The following is a 26,575-nucleotide window of genomic DNA, read 5'->3' as shown; positions in this document are numbered from 1 at the left end:
GGAGATGTAGAAATAGACACTGTAAGCACCCCACAACCGGCTGAGGGACTCCTCAGCCAGGATGGTATGCTGTAGTTTGACAATCGTTGGCTCTGCATTTGATGATGGTGTTGCAGCAGATGTTTAGTGAACTGCTGATGTGACAGGCACGGAAAGCCAGCAGCGAATTATGACCCAAGATTGGGCATTTAGACCCATGAGATTGAGTATTCCAGTAAATAGGGATAATATCTCTGCACAGCTTTCAGCTTGTTTAGCTGTTTTTACTGTGTGATTTTTAAATTCTGTGCTGTCTTTATGCCTATGATAGATCTGCACATGTACTGACTCTGCATTATACCAGCTAATTTTAGGCACTTCCGAAGAGACTGGACCGCACCAGATTCATCCAATGAACTATGAGAAGTACCCTTCTTTCTGTGCTTTTTATTCTTTCTGTCCGCTTTGCAGTTTTAATTTTCCCTGCAGAAAATTATACAAATGGCATTACTGTGTTTTACTGTGAATGAATTCCACTAAAAGGCTTTTCTTCTGAAAATACTTTGCTAATGAGTGGCCATTTGGCCAGTCAAATGCAGAAGAATGAAAGAACATTCTGGGAAGGGAAAAGGCTGTTTGAACATTGAATTCTAGCCCTCTGGCACATTAGTAGTCCCATTGCGTGTGATCTAATTTAGGTTTTGCATAACTCCAAATGTTTTGTCTCTCAATTAATAGACTAATTCAAATATATATTTTAGTAGCAAGGCTTTCCTAATAGCTGTTCTGAATTTACTTGCTCCTGATTTGCATTCATTTCCTTTATAATCTTTATAAAGCTCTTTCATTACCAGACTTGCCATTTCTATTCTGTTGTCTGAACCTGGTTTCAATCCTGTACTCTTGTTTCAGAAACATTTTTGTGAATTATTTAATTGAATCAGTAGAGCAGTGGCTAATTTCAGTTTGTAAATTTTATAACCTCTCAGAAAGTGCTTTAAATTTTCTTTTTACCAGTGGTTCCCTTGATATCAACTCCTAAATGGGATGAATGAGCATGTTTCACTGAGATTAAAGAGACTGCTCTCATTTATTCCTTGGAATAGTATTGTTGCCTAAACCTGATTGTGAAACTGTTTATTATAATTGCCTTTAGAGCAGAACCGGCTTTGACAAACTGCTGTGCAATGGCCTTTTTAAAATTTTAAAATGACTTAACAGAGCAGTAAATTAATTATAATTAAAACTGGTGATTTTCATTTGTTCTGTGGGATAGAACCGAAACAATCTGCTTTCATGTTGAGCAATTTCATGAGCACTATCATCACTAATAAAATTCTGAGATTGCAGATTAGGCAAGTTAAACTATTATGGCCCACAGATTGAATTCTTGGTTCTCCATTTCAGACACACCAAGTGAGAAAGGAGAGAGACTAACCAGAATGCGCTTTTTTTAAAGTGGCAAGCAGTGCAATTGTTTCCTTTGTTCACTTTAGCCAAACTCTGAGCTGAACCAGCGGGTCAGATAAAGAGGAGTAGCTTTTCATCAATGCAAGTAAAACTCCAAACCACCTGGTTACCAACAGTTTAAATCAAACACTTGCACACAGGAGAAAGAAGTTTTGTACAATGAGTATCGGAAGCTGTGACTGAAGTGTTTTTTTAAAGTTGAGTTTCTAAAATATGAACTTCCCTTTTTATTTATTGATTTAAAAAAAAAAACACCCCTAAGTTTTGAAACAAATAAAACATTTGAAAGCCCAAATGCTCTAGTGAAGGCTGGCATCCTGACAGATATTGCAGTATCAAATAATTTGGTCAACAAAAATAAAATGATCATGTATTTGCTGTATAGTTTAAAAACAAAACCTGTTTATATGTAGGAAAATGGTAAATAGATGGAAGAACAGTAAAAGTATAAACGGATCCAGCCCAATCTGTATAACAACAGTGTCACAAATCATAGCAGAATTGTTCTATTCCAATAAATCCCAACTATGCCTTTGCATTTTTCTTCCAGAAAAGTAGAAAAATGTTATGTCAGCTGCCTTAGCAAATTCAACAAGTTTCCTTTTTTGTTGTCCTTTTTTTGGACCTGATGACAAAACCAGTTTAAAAGCAACAGTGTCAGACAACCTGGCTCACACTTTGCGCCACACTTCCTAATCCATTGCTGTTGATGCAGAACAAGTGGTATAAAAGCAACTTTTTTTCTTTCATTCACTTTATTGATTATTACTGGCTAGAATGCAGTCCAGTATAATCATACTCATAGCCCTAGAGATTAATACAACCATAGAAGTTTACGGGAAGAGTCCAGTTGGCCTATCTTGTCCATGTCAGGTCTTTGCCTGAGTAACCCAAAACTAATCGCCCAGTCCAGCTTTCTCCCCAAAGCCATATGTCATTATCTACTCAAGTGCTTATCTATTCTTCCCTTAAAATACATAATGATCTCTGACTCAACCACTCCCTCTGACAAAGCATTTCAAGCTCTTTCTGCGTAAAGAAATTTTCTCTAACTTCTTTCCTCACCCTTCCTTGAATTGTTTACTCTTTGTCACTAATTCCTCAACCAGAGGAGATGGTTTCTTCCATTTCACCCCATCAAAATCCCATTATTATTTAAAACCATATGAAAAACATATAAAGCTATTTAAATCTTCTCTCAGCTTTCTCTGCTCCAGTGGAAACATTTCCAGAATCTTAGTTTTCTTTCTCATTAGCTATAGTTTCCCAGCACACACATCATGCTGGTGAATTTACATGTTCGCTGTGGGTACCCAAAACTGAGCACTACGCTCTAGCTGTAGCTTATCCATTGCCAACTACAACATTATCATAGCCTCTTTGTTCTTGTTCTCTATACTACTACATATAAAGCTCAAAATGCTAGTGACCCGATTATAACTTGTCTATGTATATTCAATGTTTTGGAATATGCCTTATTTAGTAAACATTTTCCTTAGACTTTTGAGGTATGCCAAAAATGTTTGGCAAATAAAGGTTACCGTGTCAATTTTTTTCTGAGGTTTTTATATTTTGTTATTAATTGTGTCATCATTCTGCTACTGATCAGAGACATGAAGTAATGCCGATTTAATACTGGTGTTTGTACTAATTTGAAAAATCCAATCAACTTGGCACAATGCATTACCAACAAATTTCTGAACATCATTTGTTCAAAAGTTATGATGGAATGAAAGGCACCTGTCCAGTGAATAGTCATGGCCATTTCGACACTTGAAAACATTTTTCCAGATGAATTGCACAAATAGGTTTAATAATGTAAAAATAAGTATGCACATAATCTTTTCAGTGACAATTGAGCAATCTTTGTGGCTATATCTCTTAGTGATTGTTAATGAAGTAAAGTATAAAAGTACGCTTATTTTTGAATGGTGCCCTCATTCTTTTTGAGAGATTCTACACAGAATCTGAGGCTAGGATTTTTTTTCCTTTGACCAGGTTGTAATATATGCAGTTCCAATATCAGAATGGTTCCATTGGAGTTTGTGTTATATTGACAAATCTACAGTTGCAGGAGGAAATTTGAGTCAAGATGGTGCTATGTAGCCTTGATAAGCAGGAATACCCCTATTTACAAATTGTTGCAGATGGGATCTTAGAATTCTAGCATTTTCCTTCAAGGGGAACGTTGCTTATGTTTTTTAATGAGGACTGTAATTTGGTAGACTAATCTTCAGTAGTTGAAAGTGTAATATAAGGAGTGGCAGACATCTCCTCAATGTACCTGAAAGTATGGCTGAAAGGTCAATAAAGTCTGTGTATAGCAGTTGCTTTCCTTTTATAACAAAGTTTGATGTAAAATGTATGAAAGATTCCTTTCATTCCATAGCTATGCATTTGTGTTGACTTTGCAGCTCAATCTTTATTACAAGTAATGTGCACTTAATTTTTCCTTCTAGGTTTGCTTAATCAAGCATGGGCGCAAGAGTTTACTCCAGACCTATGCATAATGTAATGGCGAAGGTTCAAAATAAATAAATATTTGCTGCATAGTGTCTACCCGAAAGCCTAAATAAAATCTAGATTCACAAAGGGAAAATTGAAGCCAGCGGTTTGGTGTAACGTTAATTCCCCCATTAATTGGCAACACCATGAAAAATATTTTAAATTAATGTAATGGTGTGCATTTCCTCCTCATTCCAGTCGAATTTTGGAACATGCTGCTGTTAATTTTTGAAATATGGAGCACAGAGGCACATGAGTTACAATACAGGTAGTAGAATATCCATTATAATGAGAACATTGTACTTAACTATGGAGTGTAGAAGCATTAATTCATTGACTAACATGACTGCTCTTTAGCAATTTGTAACAAGACTAGGACATTACAGTTTATTAATTTTCGCATATAATTTGGCTCCTTTCATAGATTGCCAAGAATTATTTTACTTGTATGCTTTTTTCCCCCTCTTGCTCCTTCCTGGTCCACCCCACAATAGTGTATTTTGGAATATTGTCACATGGAATAGAAAAAGAAATCTTAAGCATTCCAGGTTGAGTCACTTTTGTGTTGTACATGAGAGAGTTGCATCAAAAATAGTAGCTATTATTTATATGGTTTGCTGTCTTTTCTAGTGTTTGTAAATTCAGTTGAACATCCTATATTGATCATCTCTCATTCATTCTATTTCATTTTATTTTATATTTTGTCCCTTGTGGAGCTAGAGGCAGCATTCTAAATTACAAAAAAGTCCTCTGTACCCTTAGTCTTCATGGCATTCTTTTGCTAATTAAGAACATGTCTCTTAATATGACATCAAGGGGTATGGGGCGAGAGTGGGAGTATGGCGTTGAGTTAGAGGATTAGGCATAATCATATTGAATGGCAGAGCAAGCTCGAAGGGTCGAATGACCTGCACATTCTTCTATTTTCTATGTTTCTAAATAAGGCTTCAGTTGTACAGAGCTTCAATAGATCTCATCCAGAGTGCTGCATTTAGTTTTGGGTACGACATCTCAGGAAAAATATATTGACTTTGGAAGGAACACAAGGCAGGTTCAGCAGATCATCATTCCTGCATCCAGTCTCTCCATTCCGGTCAGAATTTTATACGTTTCAACAAGATCCCCCCTCATTCTTCTAAACTCCATTGAATACGGGCCTAGTTGACCCAACCTCTCATCATATGACAATCCTGCCATTCCAGGAATCAGTCTGGTGAACCTTTGCTGCACTCCCTCTATGGCAAGTATATCCTTTCTTGGGTAAGGAGGTCAAAACTGCACACAATATTCCAGGTGTTGGCTCACCAAGGCCCTGTACAGCTGCAGTAAGACACCCTTGCTCCTGTACTCAAGCCCTCTCACATTGAAGGCCAACGTACTATTTGCCACCTTAACTGCTAGCTGCGCCTGCTTGCTTGCTTTCAATAACTGGTGTACAAGGACACCAAGGTCTCTTTGTGCATCAATATTTCCCAATCTATCACAATTTAAGTAACGCTCTCCCATTCTGTTTTTCCTCTGGAAGTGGATAATTTCACACTTACCCACGTTATAATGCACCTGCCATGTATTTGCCCACCCACTCAGCCTATCTAAATCGCCTTGAAGCCTCTTAACATGCTCCACATCGCTTACATCCCCACCTAGTTTCGTATCGTCAGCAAACTTGGAAATATTACATTTGGGTCCCTCATCCAAATCATTGATATATATTGTGAATAGCTGGGGCCCAAGCACTGATCCCTGTGGTACCCTACTAGTCACCGTCTGCCACTCTGAAAAAGACCCATTGATTCCTACTCTCTGTTTCCTGTCTGACAACCAATTCTCAATCCATGCCAATGTATTATCCCCAATCCCATGTGCTTTGCTTTTACACACTAACTTCTTATGTGGGACTTTATCAAAAGCTTTCTGAAAATCAAACATGCCACATCCACCGGTTACCCGTTCTCCCTTATTTATTCTGCTAGCTATGTCTTCAAAAAAAAACTCCAGCAGATTTGTCAAACATGATTTCCCTTTCATAAATCCAAGTTGACTTTGTCTAATCCTGTTGATTTTTTTTTCTTTAAGTGTCCCGTTATTGCACCCTTTTATAATAGTCTCCAGCATTTTCCTACAACTGATGATAGGCTAACCAGTCTGTAATTCACTGTTTTCTCCTTCCCTCCTTTTTTAAATAGTGGGGTTACATTTGCCACCCACCAATCTGCCAGGACTGTTCCAGAGCCTTCAGAATTTTGGAAGATGACAGCCAACGCGTCCACTATTTCCATGGCCGCCACCATTAGTACCTCAGGATGTAGGTTATCGCGCCCTGGGGATTTATCGGCTTTCAGTCCCATTAATTTCTCGAGCACTTTTGTTTTAGTAATAATAATAATTTCCTTCAATTCCCCCTTCTCACTAGATCCTTGTTTCTCTAGTATTTCTGAAGAAGAGTTATATGGACTCAAAACGTTAACTCAGTTTCTCTCCACACAGATGCTGCTGAGATTTTCCAGCATTTTGTTTTTATTTCATATTTCCAGCATCTGAAGTATTTTGCTTTTATCTTTGTGAATATGGAAGACTTGAGGTTTTACTGGAGCAGAGATACAGATTAGCCATGATGTACCAGAATGTGGAATAGGCTTGAAGGACTTTTATATTTTGTTTCTCTCTATCAGCATTTTCAATATCAATTGACCATATTAATCTATTGACTTCAGTACTTAATGGACGTCATTGAAAAGTAAATTGTCAAAGAGAAGTAACCTTTAACTATGCCAATATTTTGAGCATGCAAGAGTTTCAAGCCTGCATTAAACATATTCGGCTAGAGGAGCAGATGGTTCCACTTTTTAAAAATTCATTCACAGGATGCGGACTTCGCTGGCTGGGCCAGCATTTATTGCCCATCCCTAGTTACCCTTGAGAAGGTGGTATCAGAAAATAGAAATTCCTGATGTTCGTTGGAGTATACAGATTAAATGCAATTAGGCTGCAAATTATTTTATTTGTTGCATTTTAGGAGGACAAGGATAAAACACCGTGTCCTTCAAGTAGCACCTACAGGACCTTGAATGCATTCTACTCTTACCTATTTTAACAAGGTTAAAAAGTGGGTTAATCCTTAAACTTAATTTTCTTCTAATGCCGTTCAAAATTTGATTTCCTTAAGAGGCTGAATGAGAATCATTACTCTATTTAATTCATGTGCACTGAGATATATGAAAGCCTGCGACTTGTTAATCTCTTGCAATTTATTTCCGAACACAAGCTCTTTCGAAAGGGCATGTTTACAAGAATTCTGTCAGTTTGCAGAATTGAAAAGAAGTGAAATCCTGTATGACATCAAAGCTTACAACTGTGGTTTGTGGTCAAAGTTGCAGTTCACAATTTGAAATGTGAAGAGATGGCACAATATTGCATACCTTGCCAATTGAGGTCCTAGCTTTCCATGTAATATATATGTTGAAGCTCAATCTTCTGAGTGTTTTAATGGAAGCAGCTTCAAAAATGTGGGGATAAAAACAAAAAACTGCGGATGCTGGAAATCCAAAACAAAAACAGAATTACCTGGAAAAGCTCAGCAGGTCTGGCAGCATCGGCGGAGAAGAAAAGAGTTGACGTTTCGAGTCCTCATGACCGTTCGACAGAATTGACGTTCTGTCGAAGGGTCATGAGGACTCGAAACGTCAACTCTTTTCTTCTCTGCCGATGCTGCCAGACCTGCTGAATTTTTCCAGGTAATTCTGTTTTTGTTTCAAAAATGTGGGAGCTGATACATTCTCTGTTATTGGGAAATGACATCTATTGAATTCCTCATTCATTTTGAAACTTTGTAGAATAAATGCTGTAGGAATAGGCTCATCACATAAGAGAGTCTGTCTTGTCTACTGTCACTGTAACTGGGAGTCTCGATTGGCGGCAGGGGTGGGGGGGTGCGGTGGCAGGTTCACTTTTGGAATAGTCTGAAACAGTTATCTCTCAAATTCTTTCTAACCCTGCCAAGGAATTTCTTTGTTCTGGGAACCACTATTGTTCTAGTTGACTATTTTCAGTATTGTTTTGGGATTTCAATTAATTTTTGCTCAAACTTTAAATAAAAAGTTGCAATCAATACATTTCATAGAACATTTAATATAATTTTATCATTCATATAATTTTGCTGATCTTTTGGTATTAAAATGGTTTGTAGGGCACTTGCTATGACAGAAGTGTTTTCTTTTGTCCTCCTTTAAAACAAACTGTTTGAAAACTCAAACATCGGCCTTTTTTATGTTCAAACTTACACTCTTCCAGCTTTTGGAAGGTGTGACACCTTCCATGAAAGCTTAATGTACATCTGAACACTGAAAGGGCAAATTTTTCAGTACTTCAAAGAATTGTCCTGGTTTATCTGCAGCCCAGAATTACTGCACTCCCAAGTCTTAGGGGAAAGTCTGAAGCTGTGCTTCGAATGGAGCAAGAAACACTTAGTTCTCAATATTTTCATGTTGGTGTATATCAGTTATCCAGATACTGATTGCTGATATTGACCTGAGCTGAAAAGGCTTTAAGAGGGTGTGGGATGTCTTCTTAAGAATTATTGTTTCAAAATGCCCTCTGCTCATTAAATTTGCAGGTTACTTTCCTGTTTTCACAGTGTCAGGGGGAAAAGCTAGTGGCTTTCAGGCTAGTGATCTACTCTACAGCCAAGACTGACAGATACTGCATGTTCTCATAAAGTAGTATTAGATGTGTTCACACCATCAGAGTTAAACATGAACACCTTTTTATCTCCTCTCCAGTCTGTTGGGTTTAATATTATATACTGTACAATTGTGCACTGTCATGTGTACCAAAGGCCATCATTGCTGCTCTCCTTTTAACTGAATTAATGTCAATTTGCAGGTAATGAAGCTAATAGCTTAAGTCATCATTTACTTTAATCTACTATTCTTTGTATGAATTTCATTTCCTTACTGATCTGTCGAGGTCAGTTTCTGGTCACTCCTCCTAACATCTCATTCCCTGGTTCAGCATGTGTTTTTTGATTGTGCTCCTGTGAAGTACTTTGTGATGTGTTTCAAAGATAAGGATCCTGTTTGGATGCAAATAGTTCTTTCATCATATATGTATTGCTGACATGTCCAGGGAAATTGTAATCTCTCTGAAATAATTTTTTGAGTTCAGTGAGCCTGTAACCTGTTCCTGCAATAATAAAGTTGTTTAGATGTTACAAAAAAATATTCTCACTGCAACAGTCATCGAAACAAATTTCAATTTTTTCTTTAATTTTATATAATTTTTTTCACCAGTTTCAGGAAAACTCGTGCCTTTCCCTATTTTTCTTTCCGATTACTTTTTATTCTAACTGGTACATTTCTGTTGTAACCTTAGTGTTTCAAATTTTAATAGTAATATCCTGTCACATGAAACTCATACACATTGTATTTGAAGTCATGCTTGAGACTCATCCAACACTTCTTTCTGATCATCTTTATATCATAGCTTGGGAAAGCCGTAACATCAAACCTTTGGAGTTAACTTAATTCAGCATGTGCTTAGTGTATCATGTGTTTAAGAACCGGGACAATTCTTTAAAGGTCCTTCCCTCTTTTTTTTACATTTCCCAATGCATCCCAATGAGGGGGCTTGTTTTACATGGTTGCTTTGTTAATGAAGGAGGCATACATAGTTCACTGAATCTGCAGTTGGAAGTAGAGAAGTTCTATCTTGTATACGTCATATGTACTTGTAATCAGCTAGCGTGACCTACATCCAGTAGAACTAACTACTTGTATCCGTAGTTCATTAATATATTGTTGAATCAGTTGCTCAGATGTTCATGTTTTAGTTTATTTTACTTCAATAAACATTGGTTTTTCATTTTCACAGCATAAGTGAGAGCTTCTTGACTGTAAAGGGCGCTGCCCTGTTCTTGCCTCGAGGAAATGGCTCAACTGCACCCAGAATCAGTCACCGGCGTAATAAACATGCAGGTACGTGCACTAAAAATGGGAATCAATTACCTTTTTGGGGTGGAATTGTAGCAAAGCTGGATTTTAAAAAAAAATCAATGAATGTGACATAGCAAAGTTGATACAGTAGATTCACATTTTCCCTGTTTCATGTACATTCACACCAATACATTGTTTTTCTCTTGGTGCATGGAACTGGTGCAAAGGTTTTTTTTGAAATAAACAATGGATGCTTCATTTTGTTGTATCTGTAAAGCGGCTTGAATTAAAGAGTACAGTTAAATTGACAGTACAGTAAATTGCTGGCTTGCTCTGTGTTCCGTTCCAGTTGGTCTGGATTAGCACTGTTCCAAGCTGGCACAGATGTTTTCCCCAGCATTCTCTGAGTAGGTGTGGTTGAGGCTTCCATGTCTGTTCAGGTCAGGATTTAACAAGGCACGGATTAATTATTGACAATCCTAATGTGCTTAGCTATATGCATTTAACTTTCTCATCATGGGGAACTGGTGTTACTGGACGTCTGAGATGAGTGGTGGAACAGCTGTAATTTTTGAAACTGAAATAAGGAAGTAAGCTTGTACTTCTGCTCTAATTATGGGGGGGGGCAGCGTGAGAATTTTCACTTCAGTGCAAATGCTGTAGAAATGGCCTGATGAAAGTCATGATAATTTTGCAAGATTCCTCATCTGCTTTGGTCACTGTAAAACAACACTTGCATTGCTCAACAATGTTTCTTTGAAAGAATTTTGATGACTTCATGACAAATTCTGGTCAGTTCTATGCTGTAATTTGAAATATGCCTTATAGCAATACCACTGCACTTCCAGTTGCAATTGAAACCTGCATATTCTCCATTATTTTGTAATCTATTGTATATTGTAGTATAGTTTCAACTACAGCCTGTTCAACGTTAAGCCATGCAGGATTTTTGCAATATTTTTGTTTTTAACTTGGATAACATAATTAATAGGAGCACTAGATCCATTCAATCAGATCATGGCTATTCTTCTGCATCAACTCCATTTTCCTGTCCTATTGTAAGAGTATTAGAGACCAGACAATAAATTTTGGACAGGGAGACACTTAATGCAGTGGTATCAGGACAAATTGTTAAGCAACAAAAGTTATACTTAACAAAAGCAAACTTAACACACACAGAATTCAGAGCCCAAAGTATAGAAAAAAAACAAGATTCACATTTTCTACACTATTTTCTTAACCCTTGATTCCCTCAGTATCCAAAACTTTTATCAGTCTCAACCTTGATTATACTCAACAACTGAGCATCCACAGCTCTCTGAGAAAGAGAATTCCAAAGATTCACAACCCACAATGAAGAAATTTCTCCTCCCCTGGTCCTAAATGTCTGACTCCTTATTTTCAAACTAAATCCCTTAGTTCTAGCCTTTCTGGTATTGAGTCGGGTATAGAGGATTTTTTCTATTTGCATTGTTGCAATCTCAGTAGAGACCTCTTAACTTTTTTTAAGAAACAAAATCCCAATTATTCACTAAAAAAGGGAGCAATATAACAAAATCCAAATAAAGGCATAGATCTGGGCATCCAATTAATCTGATAAAGTATTCCATGTGTCCAGTCTCTCTGCAAATTAAAAGAGACAGACGAAAACAGTTAATGCCCTAAGCACTTGGAGAACAGCACTTACTAGTTTGCTATTCTGTTATTTTAGTGTATTTCAAGGCACATCAACAAATGAGATTGCCAGCTTTGTTTAACTTGCATCTATTTCCTGAGCTTGATATTGGGAGGGAATTTATCAATTCCTATCTTTACCCATATTTCATTCCGTATTACTTGGCATGTATTGGCATTAATCACTTAAGTGCTTGCTGGACTGCCTTGTAAAATAATTATTTATATTATAATCTGATGGGTGCATTTACACAAGTGTTAAATAAATTGTTCTATATAAAAGAGATGTGGAGCTGGAATACCATATACTTTTCCCATTTCAGTGCTTATTACGTTTAGTTCACAAAGCAGGTCCTTTTAAATTGAGTTAATGAATTGAAATATTTTGTGCACAGTGAGATTACATCCCAGCTTGAAGAAACATTTGCATCATGGAGAGGATCAAATTTAAAAGATTAAGTGCCATGTTAGCAAAAGCAGCATTTGGGATGCTTTCAATTCTGTTATTAAATATCTGTTGGCAAAGAAATGAACACAGCCTGAACAATGAAGAACAGGTTTCTAATGTAGTATAATTTCCTAATGTAATGCAATAATATTTGGGTGCATTGTACAATCTCAATGAAGACGAGCAGATATATTGTGTGAAACGTACCTCTGTGCCCATGGACATGTGATCACCTAGGGTGTGTTTTTTGGCAACACCCTAGTTCTCCATTTTGTAATTACCTATTTCCCGCTTTAATTCCATATTCAATTTTATTTTTAATTTATGCACAACAGTGAGGTCAGTTTCTGCATTTGCAGCCCATCAATCTGACTTAAATCTGGTTTCTTCATTATGCAGTGTGTAAAAATGAGATTTTACGAATTGATTTTCCCTGATGTGCACAACACCCAAAAACAGAAGTATCCAACTTTTTGCTTTCTCTTCTGAGTGCTGTTGCCAGAAAAATAAAACAGCAACTAATTGTCATAAATGATTATTGCAACTGCTGGGATAGCCTAATGTTATGGAATTAAACTTGTTAACACCTTGTAATAGAAGGCCCTTGCTTGATTTCTTCAAAAATTAATCACTCTTTGGATTCTGGTCTCCGAAAGATATTGTGTGGCATCTCTTGCAGCTGTGGGGAACAAATATGAAGTGACCTCTCCATGGTTGTGCAAGGATAGTCTCTGTGTTAAGAGTTTTCTTGGCATTGACAGCATCTTAGGAATTGAGTGTTGTTTGTGATTTACAATGGAGCCATAGGAAAGGGTAATAATGACAAGTTTCCATTATAATGATAAACATAAGGATTTATTATAGAAGTTTTTAAAAAAGGACAAAATGTATTATTTTTATAATGAGCACTAAATTGAATCTGTGTGTCTGGTCAAATTATTCCCTCATTTCATCTAAAATTGTGCATGGCCATAGGAGATCTATGTGTGTGTGCATTAAAAAGTATTAAGATTGAAGCGTTATCTATCTCCAAATGGGAAAATATGCTCAGTTATGCCAATGTGGAAGAATCACATGTGGCCATGTATATACATCAGTGATCAGAGAGATGACGGTAACCGAAATTCAGTGAGCTATCACAAATACTTGGAACTGATTATTGACTGAATTTCTTTCACTTTCCTATATCCAGCTCCTTACAGATTTTTTTTTTGTTCTTTCAAGGTGACCTTCAACAACACCTCCAAGCAATGTTTACCCTCCTTAGACCTGAAGATAACATCCGTTTGGTGAGTTATTCATGTATATGCAAATTCCTCTGCCATTTCAGAACTATGCCTTTGAATAAATCTGTAGAAATTTTCCCAAAGAAATTGAATTATCTGTTCACATTCCTATCTACCATACATATAACTGAGGGATGAGCGGTTAACTTCTGTGCAGGACATTGACCAACTTTGACCTTGAATTGAGCACCAGAAAGTGTACAAAAACACTGGGTTGATTCACTAATTCGACCCTACTGACTGTCCTTCACCCTTACTGAAGCTGTAGATTTATTATATGGTGAGTTGTAAGGGTGTGAAGCAGGCACTTTCATAGGAACACAAATTAGGAACAGAAGTTGGCCCCTCGAACCTGCCCTACCATTCAATAAAATCATGGCTGATCTGATTGTAACCTGCCACCTACCCCCAGATAACTTTTCACCCCCCCCCCCCCCCCATGTTTATTAAGAATCTATCTATCTCAGCCTTAAAAATATTCAAAGACTCTGCTTCTGCTGCCTTTTGAGGAAGGGAGTTCCAAAGACTGACTAACCTCAGAGAAAAATGTTCCCATTATCTCTGCCATAAATGGGCGTTCCCTTATTTTTAATCAGTGACCCCTAGTTCTAGATTCTCCCACAAGAGGAAACATCATCCCCATATCCACCCTGTTAATACCCCTCAGAATCTTAAAGATTTCAGTAAAGTCACCTCTTACTCTTACTCTTCTAAACTCCAGTGGATACAAGCCTAAGCTTTCCAACCTTTCCTGATAAGACAACCCACCCGTTCATGGTATTAGTCTAGTAAACCTTCTCTGAACTGCTAACTCATTTACATCTTTCCTTAAATAAGGCAACTTATACTGTACACAGTAGTCCGGATGTAGTCTCACCAGTGTCCTGTACAACTGAAGCATAACCTTCCTCTTGCAATAAATGATAACATTCTATTAGCTTTCCTAATTCCTTGCTGTACCTGCATATACCTTTTGTGATTCATGCACTGGGACACCCAGATCTCCCTGAATCTCAGACCTCTGCAGTCTCTCACCATTTAGATAATGTGCTTCTTTTTTATTCTTCCTGCCAATTTTTTGAGGAGGTGACCAGGTGTGTAGATGAGGGTAGTGCAATTGATGTAGTTTATATGGATTTCAGCAAAGCCTTTGACAAGGTTATAAAAAAGGCAAATGCACATGGGATATAGGGTAATTTGATAAGGTGTGTTCAAAATTGGCTTAATTGTAGGAGACAGAGGGTGATGACAGAAGGCTGCTTTAGTGACTGGAAGCCAGTGTCCAGTGGCGTACTACAGGGATCTGTGCTGGGTCCCCTATTATTCGTCGTTTATATAAACAACATAGATGACTGTGTGGAGAGTAGGATTAATAAGTTTGTGGATGACACAAAGATTGGCCAGGTGATTAACAGTGAGTTTGAGTATCTCGGGCTACAGGAAGATATAGATGGGATGGTCAAATGGGCAGATAAGTGGCAGATGGAATTTAACCCTGAAAAGTGTGAGGTGATGCACTTTGGAAGGAGTAATTTGACAAGGAAGTATTCAATGAACGGCATGACAGTAGGAAGTTCTGAGGAACAAAGGGACCTTGGCGTGTGTATCCATAGATCTCTGAAGGTGGATGGGCATGTTAGTGGGGTGGTGAAAAAGGCATATGGGACACTTGCCTTTCTCAATCGAGGCATAGATTACAAAAGTAGGGAGGTCATGTTGGAGTTGTATAGAACCTTGGTGAGGCCACAGCTGGAGTACTGTGTGCAGTTCTGGTCGCCACATTATAGGAAGGATGTGATTGCACTGGAGAAGGTGCAGAGGAGATTCACCAGGATGTTTCCTTTGATGAAACATTTAAGTTATGAAGAGAGGCTGGATAGACGGGTTGTTTTCGTTGGAGCAGAGAAGACTGAGAGACGACCTGATCAAGGTGTACAAGATTGAGGGGCATGGACAGGGTGGATAGGGAGTAGCTGTTCCCCTTAGTTGAAGGGTCAGTCACAAGGGGACACAAGTTTAAGGTGAGGGGCAGGAGGTTTAGGGGGGATGTGAGGAAAATCTTTTTTACCCAGAGGGTGGTGACGGTCTGGAATGCACTGCCTGGGAGGGTGGTGGATGCGGGTGCCTCATATCCTTTAAAAAGTACCTGGATGAGCACCTGGCACATCATAACATTCAAGGCTATGGGCCAAGTGCTGGTAAATGCGATTGGGTAATAGGTCAGGTGTTACTCACGTGTCGGTGCAGACTCAATGGGCCGAAGGCCCTTTTCTGCACTGTGATTCTGATCTAGAAAAGGTGATCTTACTGCAATGACTGGTGCTATTACAGAGATTTTTAAAGAGATTCAGCAAGTTACAGTAGTTTTCTACTTCCTAAGACCTTGAAGTGTACTTGATGGCAATTTTTACTTTTCCACAAAATTTCAAAACAACATTCAGTTATGTGTTAATGAGTTTACTTCCAGAATTATAGTCGACCTAGGATGTGACATAAATCACAATGTCCGCTGTGTTTAAAAATGTGTGCAATTATCTCTTCACTCAGTGTTAATTTTACTGTATTGCTTCTTGTACAGTTTTTTTAAAAAAGAGACATTATTTAAATTTAATTTTGTCTTTTACTCTTGTTTACAGATGATATTGAGTATTTGAATGCTTGAATTTCATTGAAAATAAAATTCAATCACTCCAGTAAATGGGGCTTGCTTTGTGCTTAGTTCCTATTCGCTTCTCTGACTGCATGTTTTACATTGTACCTGCAACAGCTCCATGCTGGATGATTGAAAACACAGCAGCCCAAATTCACAAAGGCCTAAACTGCAGGGGATGATGACTCACATGTAAAGTAATTTGAAACCCAGTCACTTTATACAAGTGTCATTGCTACATCATAATATTGCATGCAATTCTTGGCATTTGATTCCCTACACTATAGTTGAGGGTCTGTTACCAACAGTTAGCTATTTGGGCATTGAAGATAATCTGCTGCAGACTGACAGTAGCCTGTGGATCTAGCTATGCCCATAAACACATGAAAGGTGATTTGAACCTAATAAGACTGCATGGAAAACTTAACTCACCTTCTATTGTAGACTGTCTCTTCCTGCCTCCCCACATACCCTCAAAACAAATGTCCTATGAAAGCTAGCCATGGTATGATATACATGTTTGATAATATTTTGATTCAACATTTAGTATCTGCTCTTCCGGGGCATTTAAAACCATTCAGAAGTTGTGGGTGTATTGTCTCCAAGAAAAAATATAATGTAGCAAAAACATATTTAATGCTTTAGACACAAAATAATTATTGTGATCTGTACAGATTTTTCTTTAAATCTGTTTCTGTTCTGCATTTTCTCTTATACAACGATTTGGGGCTACAAATCTTTCCTCACTGTTAAAGCTACACTTTTGCTATGTTAGTTGCATAATAAAACTAATTGGTTTGCTTAAAAAAAACCTAGTCAAAAGGCAAATCATCTTTGGCATTTAATTTTACTGCACAATTACTGGTTGTAATGATATCATTTCTGCAACACTTAATTGTTATCTGTACAACTGATGTGATTAATTAAAACAAATCCTATGGTGGGAGTTTGAGCATAAATCAGCTGTGTTTCCTCCATTACAATATTGATTACACTTCCAAAGCACTTCATTGGCTGTAAATTGCTTTGGGACACCCTGGAGCCATGAAAAGCACTATAGAAATGAATTTTTTTAACAGATGTTTACAATTTTTGTTTCAGACTCACAGCAATTGTTCTTTCTTTTGACTATTCAGTTAGTATATTATTTGCTTTTATAATTAAGCTCATAATTTTATCAGGGAATTTGCAATATATTGTGGAAAACTGTATGCTAATGGTACTTCTGGCAGCAGTAATAAGCTGATTGTTTTCCTCTTTATTTCAATCCCTGTTCTTTTATATACTCTCCTTAAGTACAGAAAGTAAGAATATAATAATCTACTAAATCACGCTACTTTCCCTATTATCTATTTTCCGTGAATACAGTTATACAACCTTAAGCATTCACTTCCTCCAACAACGGGATAATGTTGCTGCAGTAAGTACCATCCACAAGATGCATTGACAAAAATCATTAAGGCTTCTTTGACAGCATGTCCCAAACCATGGACTAGGGCAACAAGTGCATGGGAACATTACCACTCCAGGTCACCCGCTATCCTACCTTGGGAAATATCATCATTCCTTCAATGTTCATTCAAAATCCTGAACTGCCCTACCTAACAGCACTCTGGGTATATCCACACCAAACAAGCTACAGAAGTTTAAGAAGGAAGCTCAAGGGCAGTTAGGGATGGGAAATAAATACTGGCATTGTCAGTGATGTCAACATCCCATGAATAAACGCATTTTAAGTAAAAACTATGGCAAGCAATTTTAAAGTGGGATGCACTGTGCCTTGGAAGCCAGTACAAGGAAAAGATTTCATATAGCGTGTCCTTGCTTTCAAAGAAATGCCACAAACAATGTTCCAGCTGTTTTACTGAAATTCTTTGAGGTGCCATTTAGATGTGGAGGCTGCATTGACAGTACCTTGCAACAGGAGCAGCTTCCCTACTCTGCCCTATGCTTAACCATAAATTGATCTGACCTCATTATAAGGCATGACATTTACAATCAATAAATTTAATTTGTTAGCTTTAGAATAAAAGTGTGTGTACTGCATTCAGTCTACTCTTAAGTATGGAATATTTGGCATCCACACTTTAATTGCTGACATTTGGAATATTCTTAAATGAGACTGTGGTATAAGAAAGGTGGAGAAAACTTTGCATAATGTATAATATATTTTGAACTATTTGAAAATGTCTGTGCCAATAAGATTGATGGCCAACTAATTAACACACAAGATTTGAAATGACGATCTGAAATATTACGATCCAGTTAAGGACTGTCAACATTTAAAGAGATATCTGAACACCCCGTTTTAACCAACAGAACAATGCCATAAGATTTCACTTTTTGTTAAACAAAACAAACTTTATAGTATGTAAAAGAATTAAACAAAATGAACATTATTAACCGTATAGTTTATAGCTACTTATGTTATGTGCTCAGATTTACTTCTTACTTCCCCCAGGAAACCTCTTATAAGGCACTTCAATCTTAAAGTTGTTTACTTTACTGTAGGGACCACCTATAAGTGTGCCATAATCCCCTGGAGAATTATCTTTAACTTCAGCTATTCCCAGAGGTAAAGCTTTCGTTTACCATCTCTTGACTATGGATGCCTCAGTCCCTTGTTCTGGTTACTTTTCAATACTTCCAAGCTAATCTACTGGTTGCTTTCTTTGGCACAAGACTGTGTGGAGGACCACTGTTGATTCTTCTGCCACTTTCAAGCTAGACAACCTTCCAGCTTCTGTTCCCTAACAAAATTCAAACACAGATTAAGCCTCACCTGTACATTGCACCCAAATTAAACAAGTCGTTTTTCCTAAAAATGTATTCCCTTTTTCTGGTGATCTGGAGCTGTGAGGTGAGAACTATACATGTATAAGCATAATTATTATTCATTGTTTGCAAATGTGCAGAGTCATGGCGAGTGGCTACCATTTTGGTAAAGGGAAAATGTGTGAATCTGCTTTAACAGCTTCCCCTTTCCAGGAATAGTAGTTACAAGCATTTATGTGGTTAGGATAGGGAAGGTCGTGGAAACTAATGGCGCAAGTAGTGAACTATTGACTGCATAGCTACCAAGAATTTAGTTGGAGTGGGAACTGTAACATTCACCCATTTCATCTGAGATGTTAAATGAATAGTTCTCATATATTTGTGCAGCCTTTAATTTAGTTCTTATAAAATCATAGTGTATGTTTTATATCAGCTGTCAGTTTATTTAATTTTCTACTGTCTTGATACCATCATGTACCATTGTCTAGACATTTTAGGGCCTCTGTATTAAGCAGGAGAACTTCCACATGATGTGGGGAGGAGGAAAACTTCAGGTAACAGCCTTTCTTTAGTTGTTGCACTCTTGCCTTCGAGCCAGAAGGTTAAGGGTTCAAGCTCCACTCTAGGATTTGGATACATAATCTCAGCTAACATTCCCGTGCAATACCTAATGAATACTGCACTGTTAGAGATGTCTTTTTGTATGTAATGTTCAATCAAAGTCCCTCTTGGATGCATTTAACATACCCAAGGTAGAATTTGAAGAGTAGGGCAGTTCTGCCCCTGTCCTGATAAATACTTATTCCTCAACCAATAGCACTAAAATAGTTTATTTGTCCACTTGGGCTCATTGCTGTTTGTGGCTTTTTGCTGAACACAGACTTGTCTATTGCATTTCCCTTTGTTGTAACAGTGACTTCACTTGAGGTTGTAAAAGGCGATATGTCAGTGCAACATCTTTTTTAAGCTCTAAGGGGAATTAAAAGCAGGGATCTCTTCTATCTCTTGGCGAACAGCTTAAGATCAGCAATGTCAGGAATCATTGTCTAAACAGCTGCCTTGCTCCCTCAGCTTGAGAAATGGTTTATAGCGAGACCAAAGAGAGAGTGAAAATAAGTTGGATGATCTGAGCATCTACATAAGTTCCACAAAGAATTCATTCTTATAAATTTAAATGTACTAGTCTGATTCTCTTAAACATAGCACAGTATAAAGATTGCTATTGGTAATAGATAGCTAAAAATAACACTTGTTGCTGTATGGATGTTTAGGAAGTTTACTTTGCAATTACTCTTGGGAGAACTAAGTGCATTTTACAATAAATCTTGTGATGTGGCAGGTGTTCATAAAGTGAATTCGTTGCCAAGTCATTTTTTTGTACTTCAACCATAGACAGCAATGTGGGTAGAATTTTAATGGAGGGTGTCAGAGTACACAGATGTGTGTACACATTCACCACCCCTCCCCACCCCTTCCAGATAGTACACAAATGAACCCTGGAATATCTTAATTCCCAGGCCTGATCCCCTTAGCCATCTCAAGACAGTCATCTAAGAGGCAACTAGCCAGTTGCTGATAGGCAAAGATTAGGCCACCCGCTGGCAGTCAGTTACATTGCAGGGGATAGTTTTGGTAACATCTCATGGGTAGGAAGAGGTGAGGTCGGGGGGAAGGAAACTGGGACTGCAGATTATCCTTGTGGGAACCAAAGAGTGCTCTGCCTAGCATAACTTACCCTTTTTTGGACCCTTGCTTTTTTATTGAAAGATTATACTGAGCATGATGAGAAGGAATGGGCTGGTAAGTTTTTGGAGGCTATTTTACCTGCTATGCAGGTTGGTTTAAAAACATCCCCATGTTTTTTGGATATTTTCCACCATGGCAGCTGGTGAAATTTAAATGGAATTAAAATCTATAATATAAAGCTAGTCCCAGCTGATCATGGCAACTATCATTGATTGTTGTCACTGATCTGGTTTAGTAATATGCCACCCTTACCTGGTCTGGCCTACATTTGACTCCACACTCTCAGAAATTTTGTTGACTCTTGATTGCCCTCTGAAATGACCTAGCAAGCCACTCAGTTCAAGAGCAATTGAGGATGGGCATTTAAACAAATGCTGGCCTTGCTGGCAATGCTCACATCTCATGAAAGAATAAAGAAAAAAAAAAATCCAGGATTGTGTTTGCCTGTACATATTTGTTCTTCCAGTCCCAGCGCAAAAATTGAAATCAAAAGTGGTCTGTAACAGGCCAGGTTTACAAAAGCTCCATCCAGTCATACTTGCACTGTTTATAGAACAGTGTTTGCAGATTTATTTAAAGCTTTGTTGTTATGGCGGGAAAGTGAGATTGAAGATCAGCCTTATCAGATCTTATTAAATAGCAGAGCAGGCTCAAGGGAATGTATGACCTACCCCGCTCCTATTTCCTATGTTTGACTGTACACAAAGCCATCCATGTGTGTGAATTCCTGTTTATCATTGTCAATGAACAAAAATGTAGGTTCAGTTTTACCAGAAATTGCACTGGAATTTGTTGGGTTTTTTAATATGTTAACAACGATCAATCCAGTTAATGGATTGTACAACTGGCAATCGCTGTAAACTAGCTTGTATTTATGGTCATTTGACTATAGGCATTCCCATTTCACTTGACTTGCATTCAGGTATTGACTTGAAAATATTGCTATGTTTTTAGACAATCTGGTTCTGTGAAATAAATACTGACAGTTATCCCCAGGTTGGGAGAGGACGTAATAATTGACTTAATATGTCGTCTTTGTTGGATCAAGACTTGGAATGTCAGAACTTTTTTGAGAAAATTTTCTTTTAAATAATTCCAGGCTGTGCGATTGGAAAGTGCGTACCTGGAACTAACGCGGTACATGGTGGTAGTTTCCACCAATGGCAGACAAGATACAGAAGAAAGTATTGTTTTAGGAATGGATTTCTTCAAGGATAGGTAAGAAAACGTCATATTTGGACTGTTGCCATTTACCAATGTACATAATTGGTGATGGAACTTTTATTGCTGTTTAATATAGTGAAGAGACAAGACTGAAATGATAAGTTCTGAAATACATAACACAAAATAATTACTTTGAAGGATTCAGATAACATGATTAACCATAAGGTATGTGACCTCTCTGCTGGAGTGGCTATCTTGTAACTGACTCCTTGTTTGTTACAGGATGCTTGTTTTTGTATTAATTAAATTAGTTTACTCATGCAGGGAATGTTTTTGTTATTAAGAGTTTATTAATAAAATGATTTGTTTCATGATTTAATATACTTTCAAGTCAACATACTGTTGGAAGTAATGATTGTGATTTCAGCTAGTATTGGATCATTTGGATATCACACTTGCTCTTTTTTTTAAATTGCCAATGATTACTAAAAGTATCCTGCTAAAACTTTGGCTGATTACTTAGTTTGGATTATGGTGAAATGGGCCTGGGGTTGATTCTTTTTGTCCCTCTTGCACAATGGTTCATTGTGTTTGTCTTTGTCCACCTCTCCCCACCCCTCCCTCTCTATAGTTTATTTAGACTTGCTCACCTGCTGGGCATGTTGCATTCTTTTTAGCCAGCAATTGTTTAACATTTTTGTTGTTTCTTTTTTTGTTCTGATGTATCTATTTTCAAATTGTAGCATCTCTCAATTAATAGAATTAAATTTGTCCAAAAGGCTATTGCCAAGATACTTGGATGCGGGCCAATCTATGATGAGATTACTGTAATGAGTTAAATAACCTTTAGGTATACTATACAAGAAACACAACTGGAGCAGCTTGAGTCTGAGCCTAAAGATGTTAACTGGCTTATTGTCACTGAATCTTTGTGAACAGTAAACCTTTATTTGTAAAAATGCTAAATATTGCTTCAAAAAGCTAGGTCAAAATACCACCAATAAAAGATACCTACAGAAGAAATCTTTATGTTAAATAATGAGAAAAAAAGTAAAAATCGCACATGACATAAGTAACCTCATTCGAATAACATGCCTTGCCTTGTGATAGCAGCTTGAGTCCCTTGCATACTTGTAGGCTTTCATTGTCAGTGGACAGATAGAGGTTTTTATCAATGATGTCCTGTCATAAGGCTAAAAATACTGTTTTAAAGATCTTCCTGCTGTGGCTGTTTTCCCAAGGTAACAATGTGCAACACTTCTCTAATAAACTTTGAATCTTATGATGAAGTAAATAACTAGCATTATATCTATCAGGTTTATGTTGATTTATGTCTGCTTGTTGCTATGTAAACAAAACAACACACACTCTTTATATAGTTCCATGGTTGAGGACGGCGGTTCTTGAGTGCCATCCTACTACAGGGTGCAATTAGAAATGGTTTAAGCATGTGGCTGGGGGAGGGCCTAAGAATAATCTCTGATCATTGGGAGCTTTTTATAAAACTTTCCATGAGGTCATTTGGTGCAGTCCAACACAAGTTATTTGTGTTGACTGTCTCCCTGCTCCCTGCCCCACTGCTCTCTCTAACAATGCTGCATAATGATCACAATGAATGAACATGGTTTCCAAAATCAGGACTGCATAAGTGGTTATGTTAAATTATACATCATTCGATATAACTGCAAAAATGCATATTCATTTACACTTTCAGTATGCTGGTTCAAACATTTTCTGCATACCGCAGGTATCTATATTTAAAAATATCACGTCCAAACCCCTGTTCTTTTTATACTGCCTGGCCTTTGGGTGAAGCTAATGTTAAGGCGAGCTACTACTGAGGAAAAATAAAGTTGTGGATTCAGGTGTAACAGTAATGCAAGAGATAATAGTTAGGAGTTTGCTCAGAATAAGTTTGTTCATTTTTTTTTGGCACATTGCAGCTTTGGCTGAATTTTTTTTATTCGTTCATGGAATGCTCGATCAGTATTTATTGCCCATCCCTAATTGCGCTTGAGAAGGTGGTGGTGTCACGACTCAACTGGGGATAGTGCACTGTAATATCAGCCCCACTGTTCCCTGAGCCGCAACAAATGTGAAAAGTTTGACCAAACCACCAGATTGCCCAATTCTACCTAACTGTTTAATTTAGGTTAACAGGATAGGAGCACCAGGTTTGTAAACTTAATAAATAAATAACTTTATTCAACAAATTGTCCTTGGCTAGTGGTAAAAGAAAGAAATATAAACTGCTAACTTCGAACACTATAACTTAAACCTTACTTCTTTCTTAAATCCTTACACGCACAGAAGACACACAAAACATGGATTTTAAGGGTGGGATAAAACAGTTCAATAGCATTACTCCGGAGTACAGGAATCAATGCGTTGATTTTGATTGATGTCTTCCAAATTCCGTTCAGTTCTTGTTGATGACACGAGGTGGTCTTCCAGCACTTTTAGTATTTAGTTCACTGGTTGAGAACTTGCTTTTCAATGTCTCTAACAGTGGTTTTCCCCTTTTCCTTTTTTCCTCAGAGTTTCCTCAGAGAGAGAAAGCAGATTATAGACATATGAGGAAAAGAGATTTTAGATACTTTCTCTTTGCAGGCCAGGAGTTTTCTGCTGCACTGTTGCCACACTCAGCCTTGGTCACCTGGTCAGGAGCCAATTAAAATGTTGTTGTCAGGCCACCCCCTTGGTCCAGGACTCCTTTCCAGCACCATCCTGCCTTTCTTGGCATACTCTGTTCCAGGACTGCATCATTGTATATATCTCTCGTCCTGTTCCAGTGGACATGTCTTTCATCCTGCAGCCATTGTAATTCTAAGCTACAGTCCAACAGAAAATAAAAAGATATGTTCTTTACAGCAGTCCAACAGAAACAAAAGGTATGTTGCTTACATGCCTCCACCGTTAAAAGAGATGAAACACCATTTTAAAAAATGCATTTCATCACAAGGTATGTGACACATGGACAACAAAACACGAGACTTACTTTCATTCATCCTTCCTCCACCTTCTACAATCTTCAGCATTTCTTACCTCTCTAACTTATTTTAGTATTTTACACCTGAGGCAATGCACCTGCGGTCACGTTATCTTTACCGGCAATGTGAACAATCTTTACATTGAATGGTTGAAACAATAGACTCCATCTAAGCAGTCCGCATTTCAAGTTTTAAACTTTTCAATGGACGCTAGTAGATTATAGTCAGTGTAGGATTAATGTTTCTTTGTTATCGTGTTGGACATAAACTTCAAAGTGTTGAAGAGATAGCAACAATGCTAGAGTTTCTTTTTCTACTGTAGAGCACTTCCCCTGATATTCATTTAGTTTCTTGGAAAAGTACCCCACCGGCTTCTCTATCCCTAATTGATTATCTTGTAGTAGGACTGCACCTACCCCCGTCGCTAGCACCAATTGCCATTTTAAAAGGTTTGGTAAAATCGGGGGCAGCCAACACCGGTTCAGTTATTAAGATTGCATTCAACTTTTCAAAGGCTGCTGACCATACATACCACTTTTGCCTGTTTTCTTAATAAATTGGGGAGAGGTACAGCTATTGTGTTGAAGTTAGGCACAAACTTACTATAAAACCCACACATTCCCAAAAATCTCAGGATTTCTCTTTTAGTTTTGAGAATGGAAAATTCTGTTAGAGCATTCACTTTTGCTGTTCTTGGCAACACTTACCCTTGTCTGACAATGTGATCTAGGTAAGTTACCCTTGCTTTTGCAAATGCGCTTTTGGCCAGGTTTATGACTAAGCCAGCCAACTGAAATTGCTTAAATAATTCCTCTAATTGCTTTATATGTTCTTCCCATGTGTTACTATATATTACAACATCGTCTAAATAAACAACACAGTTAGGTACTTCAGCTACAACTTGATTCGTAAGTCTCTGAAACCTAGCTGGGGCATTTTAAACCCAAACCACGCGACTAGACATTGATTCTGTTGAGGAGTCATACGGACTCGAAACGATGGCTGTGTTCCTCTCTGCAGATGCTGCCAGACCTGCTGAGTTTTTCCAGGTATTTTTGTTTTTGTATTGATACAACCCACTTGGTGTAACAAAGGCAGATATTTCTTTAGCCCTTGACCTTAATGGCACTTGCCAATACCCCTTCAATAGATCAATTTTAGAAAGAAATGGGGCACTGCCAATCCTATCAATGCAATCTTCTAACTGAGGAATTGGGTACGATTCTGTCCTTGTCACTACACTCAGTTTCCTTAGTCTATACAAAATCTAGTGGATCCATCTAGCTTAGGAACCAATATTACCAGTGAACTCTAGCCACTTTGGCCAGGCTCAATCAGTTGATTGTCCAGCATATATTGGACCTCCGTTTCTAACTGAGCTTGTCTTTCTGGACTCAACCGATAATGATGTTGTTTTATTGGTACTGAGTCTCCTACGTCCATGTCATGCTTAGCTAACGTGAAACATCCAGGTGTATCCCTACAAATTCCCTTATATTCCCTCAGTAACCTTATTAGATCGTCCCTTGGTCCTTCCTCTAAATAAGAGAACACAGTGTCTACCTCTCCCAGTATTGTCGCATTAGCTAGTCGAATTGTAGGAGGTTCACTTTGAGCACTGTCTACTTCTCCTTCTACCTTGCCCCTATTGTCTCTGTCATCCTCCAGTACTTCTACCATCTGGCACACTTGCTCTGTCTTATCATCTTTTCAATAATGATATTGCTTCAACATGTTTATGTGACATAACCGTTTCTTCTTCCTACGTTCAGGAGTATCAATCAGATAAGTTACTTTACTAACTTCCCTAACTATCTTATAGGGGCCATGAATCTTGCTTTCAGGGGTTCACCCTGCAAAAGTAATAATACCAATATTTATCTCCTCTTTGGAACATTCTAGTTGTAGCATGTTTGTCTGCCCATTCTTTCATTTTGGCTTTGGAAATTTTCAAGTTC

General features: G+C 37.8%; 1 protein-coding gene across 4 annotated transcripts in view; it reads left to right on the top strand.

Moving 5' to 3' along the window:
- ssh2a (slingshot protein phosphatase 2a) overlaps nucleotides 1-26,575 on the top strand; it is a 178,571-nt gene that overhangs the window by 111,734 nt on the left and 40,262 nt on the right. For all 4 annotated transcript variants that reach the window (XM_041198101.1, XM_041198100.1, XM_041198098.1 and 1 more), the window contains 3 exons: nucleotides 9,823-9,926; nucleotides 13,231-13,295; nucleotides 21,563-21,681. In XM_041198101.1, coding sequence (XP_041054035.1) covers nucleotides 9,823-9,926; nucleotides 13,231-13,295; nucleotides 21,563-21,681 — 288 coding nt within the window. The remainder of the gene's footprint in view (nucleotides 1-9,822; nucleotides 9,927-13,230; nucleotides 13,296-21,562; nucleotides 21,682-26,575) is intronic.

Source organism: Carcharodon carcharias, chromosome 10, assembly GCF_017639515.1.
Source record: "Carcharodon carcharias isolate sCarCar2 chromosome 10, sCarCar2.pri, whole genome shotgun sequence".
Classification (NCBI taxonomy): domain Eukaryota; kingdom Metazoa; phylum Chordata; class Chondrichthyes; order Lamniformes; family Lamnidae; genus Carcharodon; species Carcharodon carcharias.
This window is presented reverse-complemented; position numbering and strand designations above follow the sequence as displayed.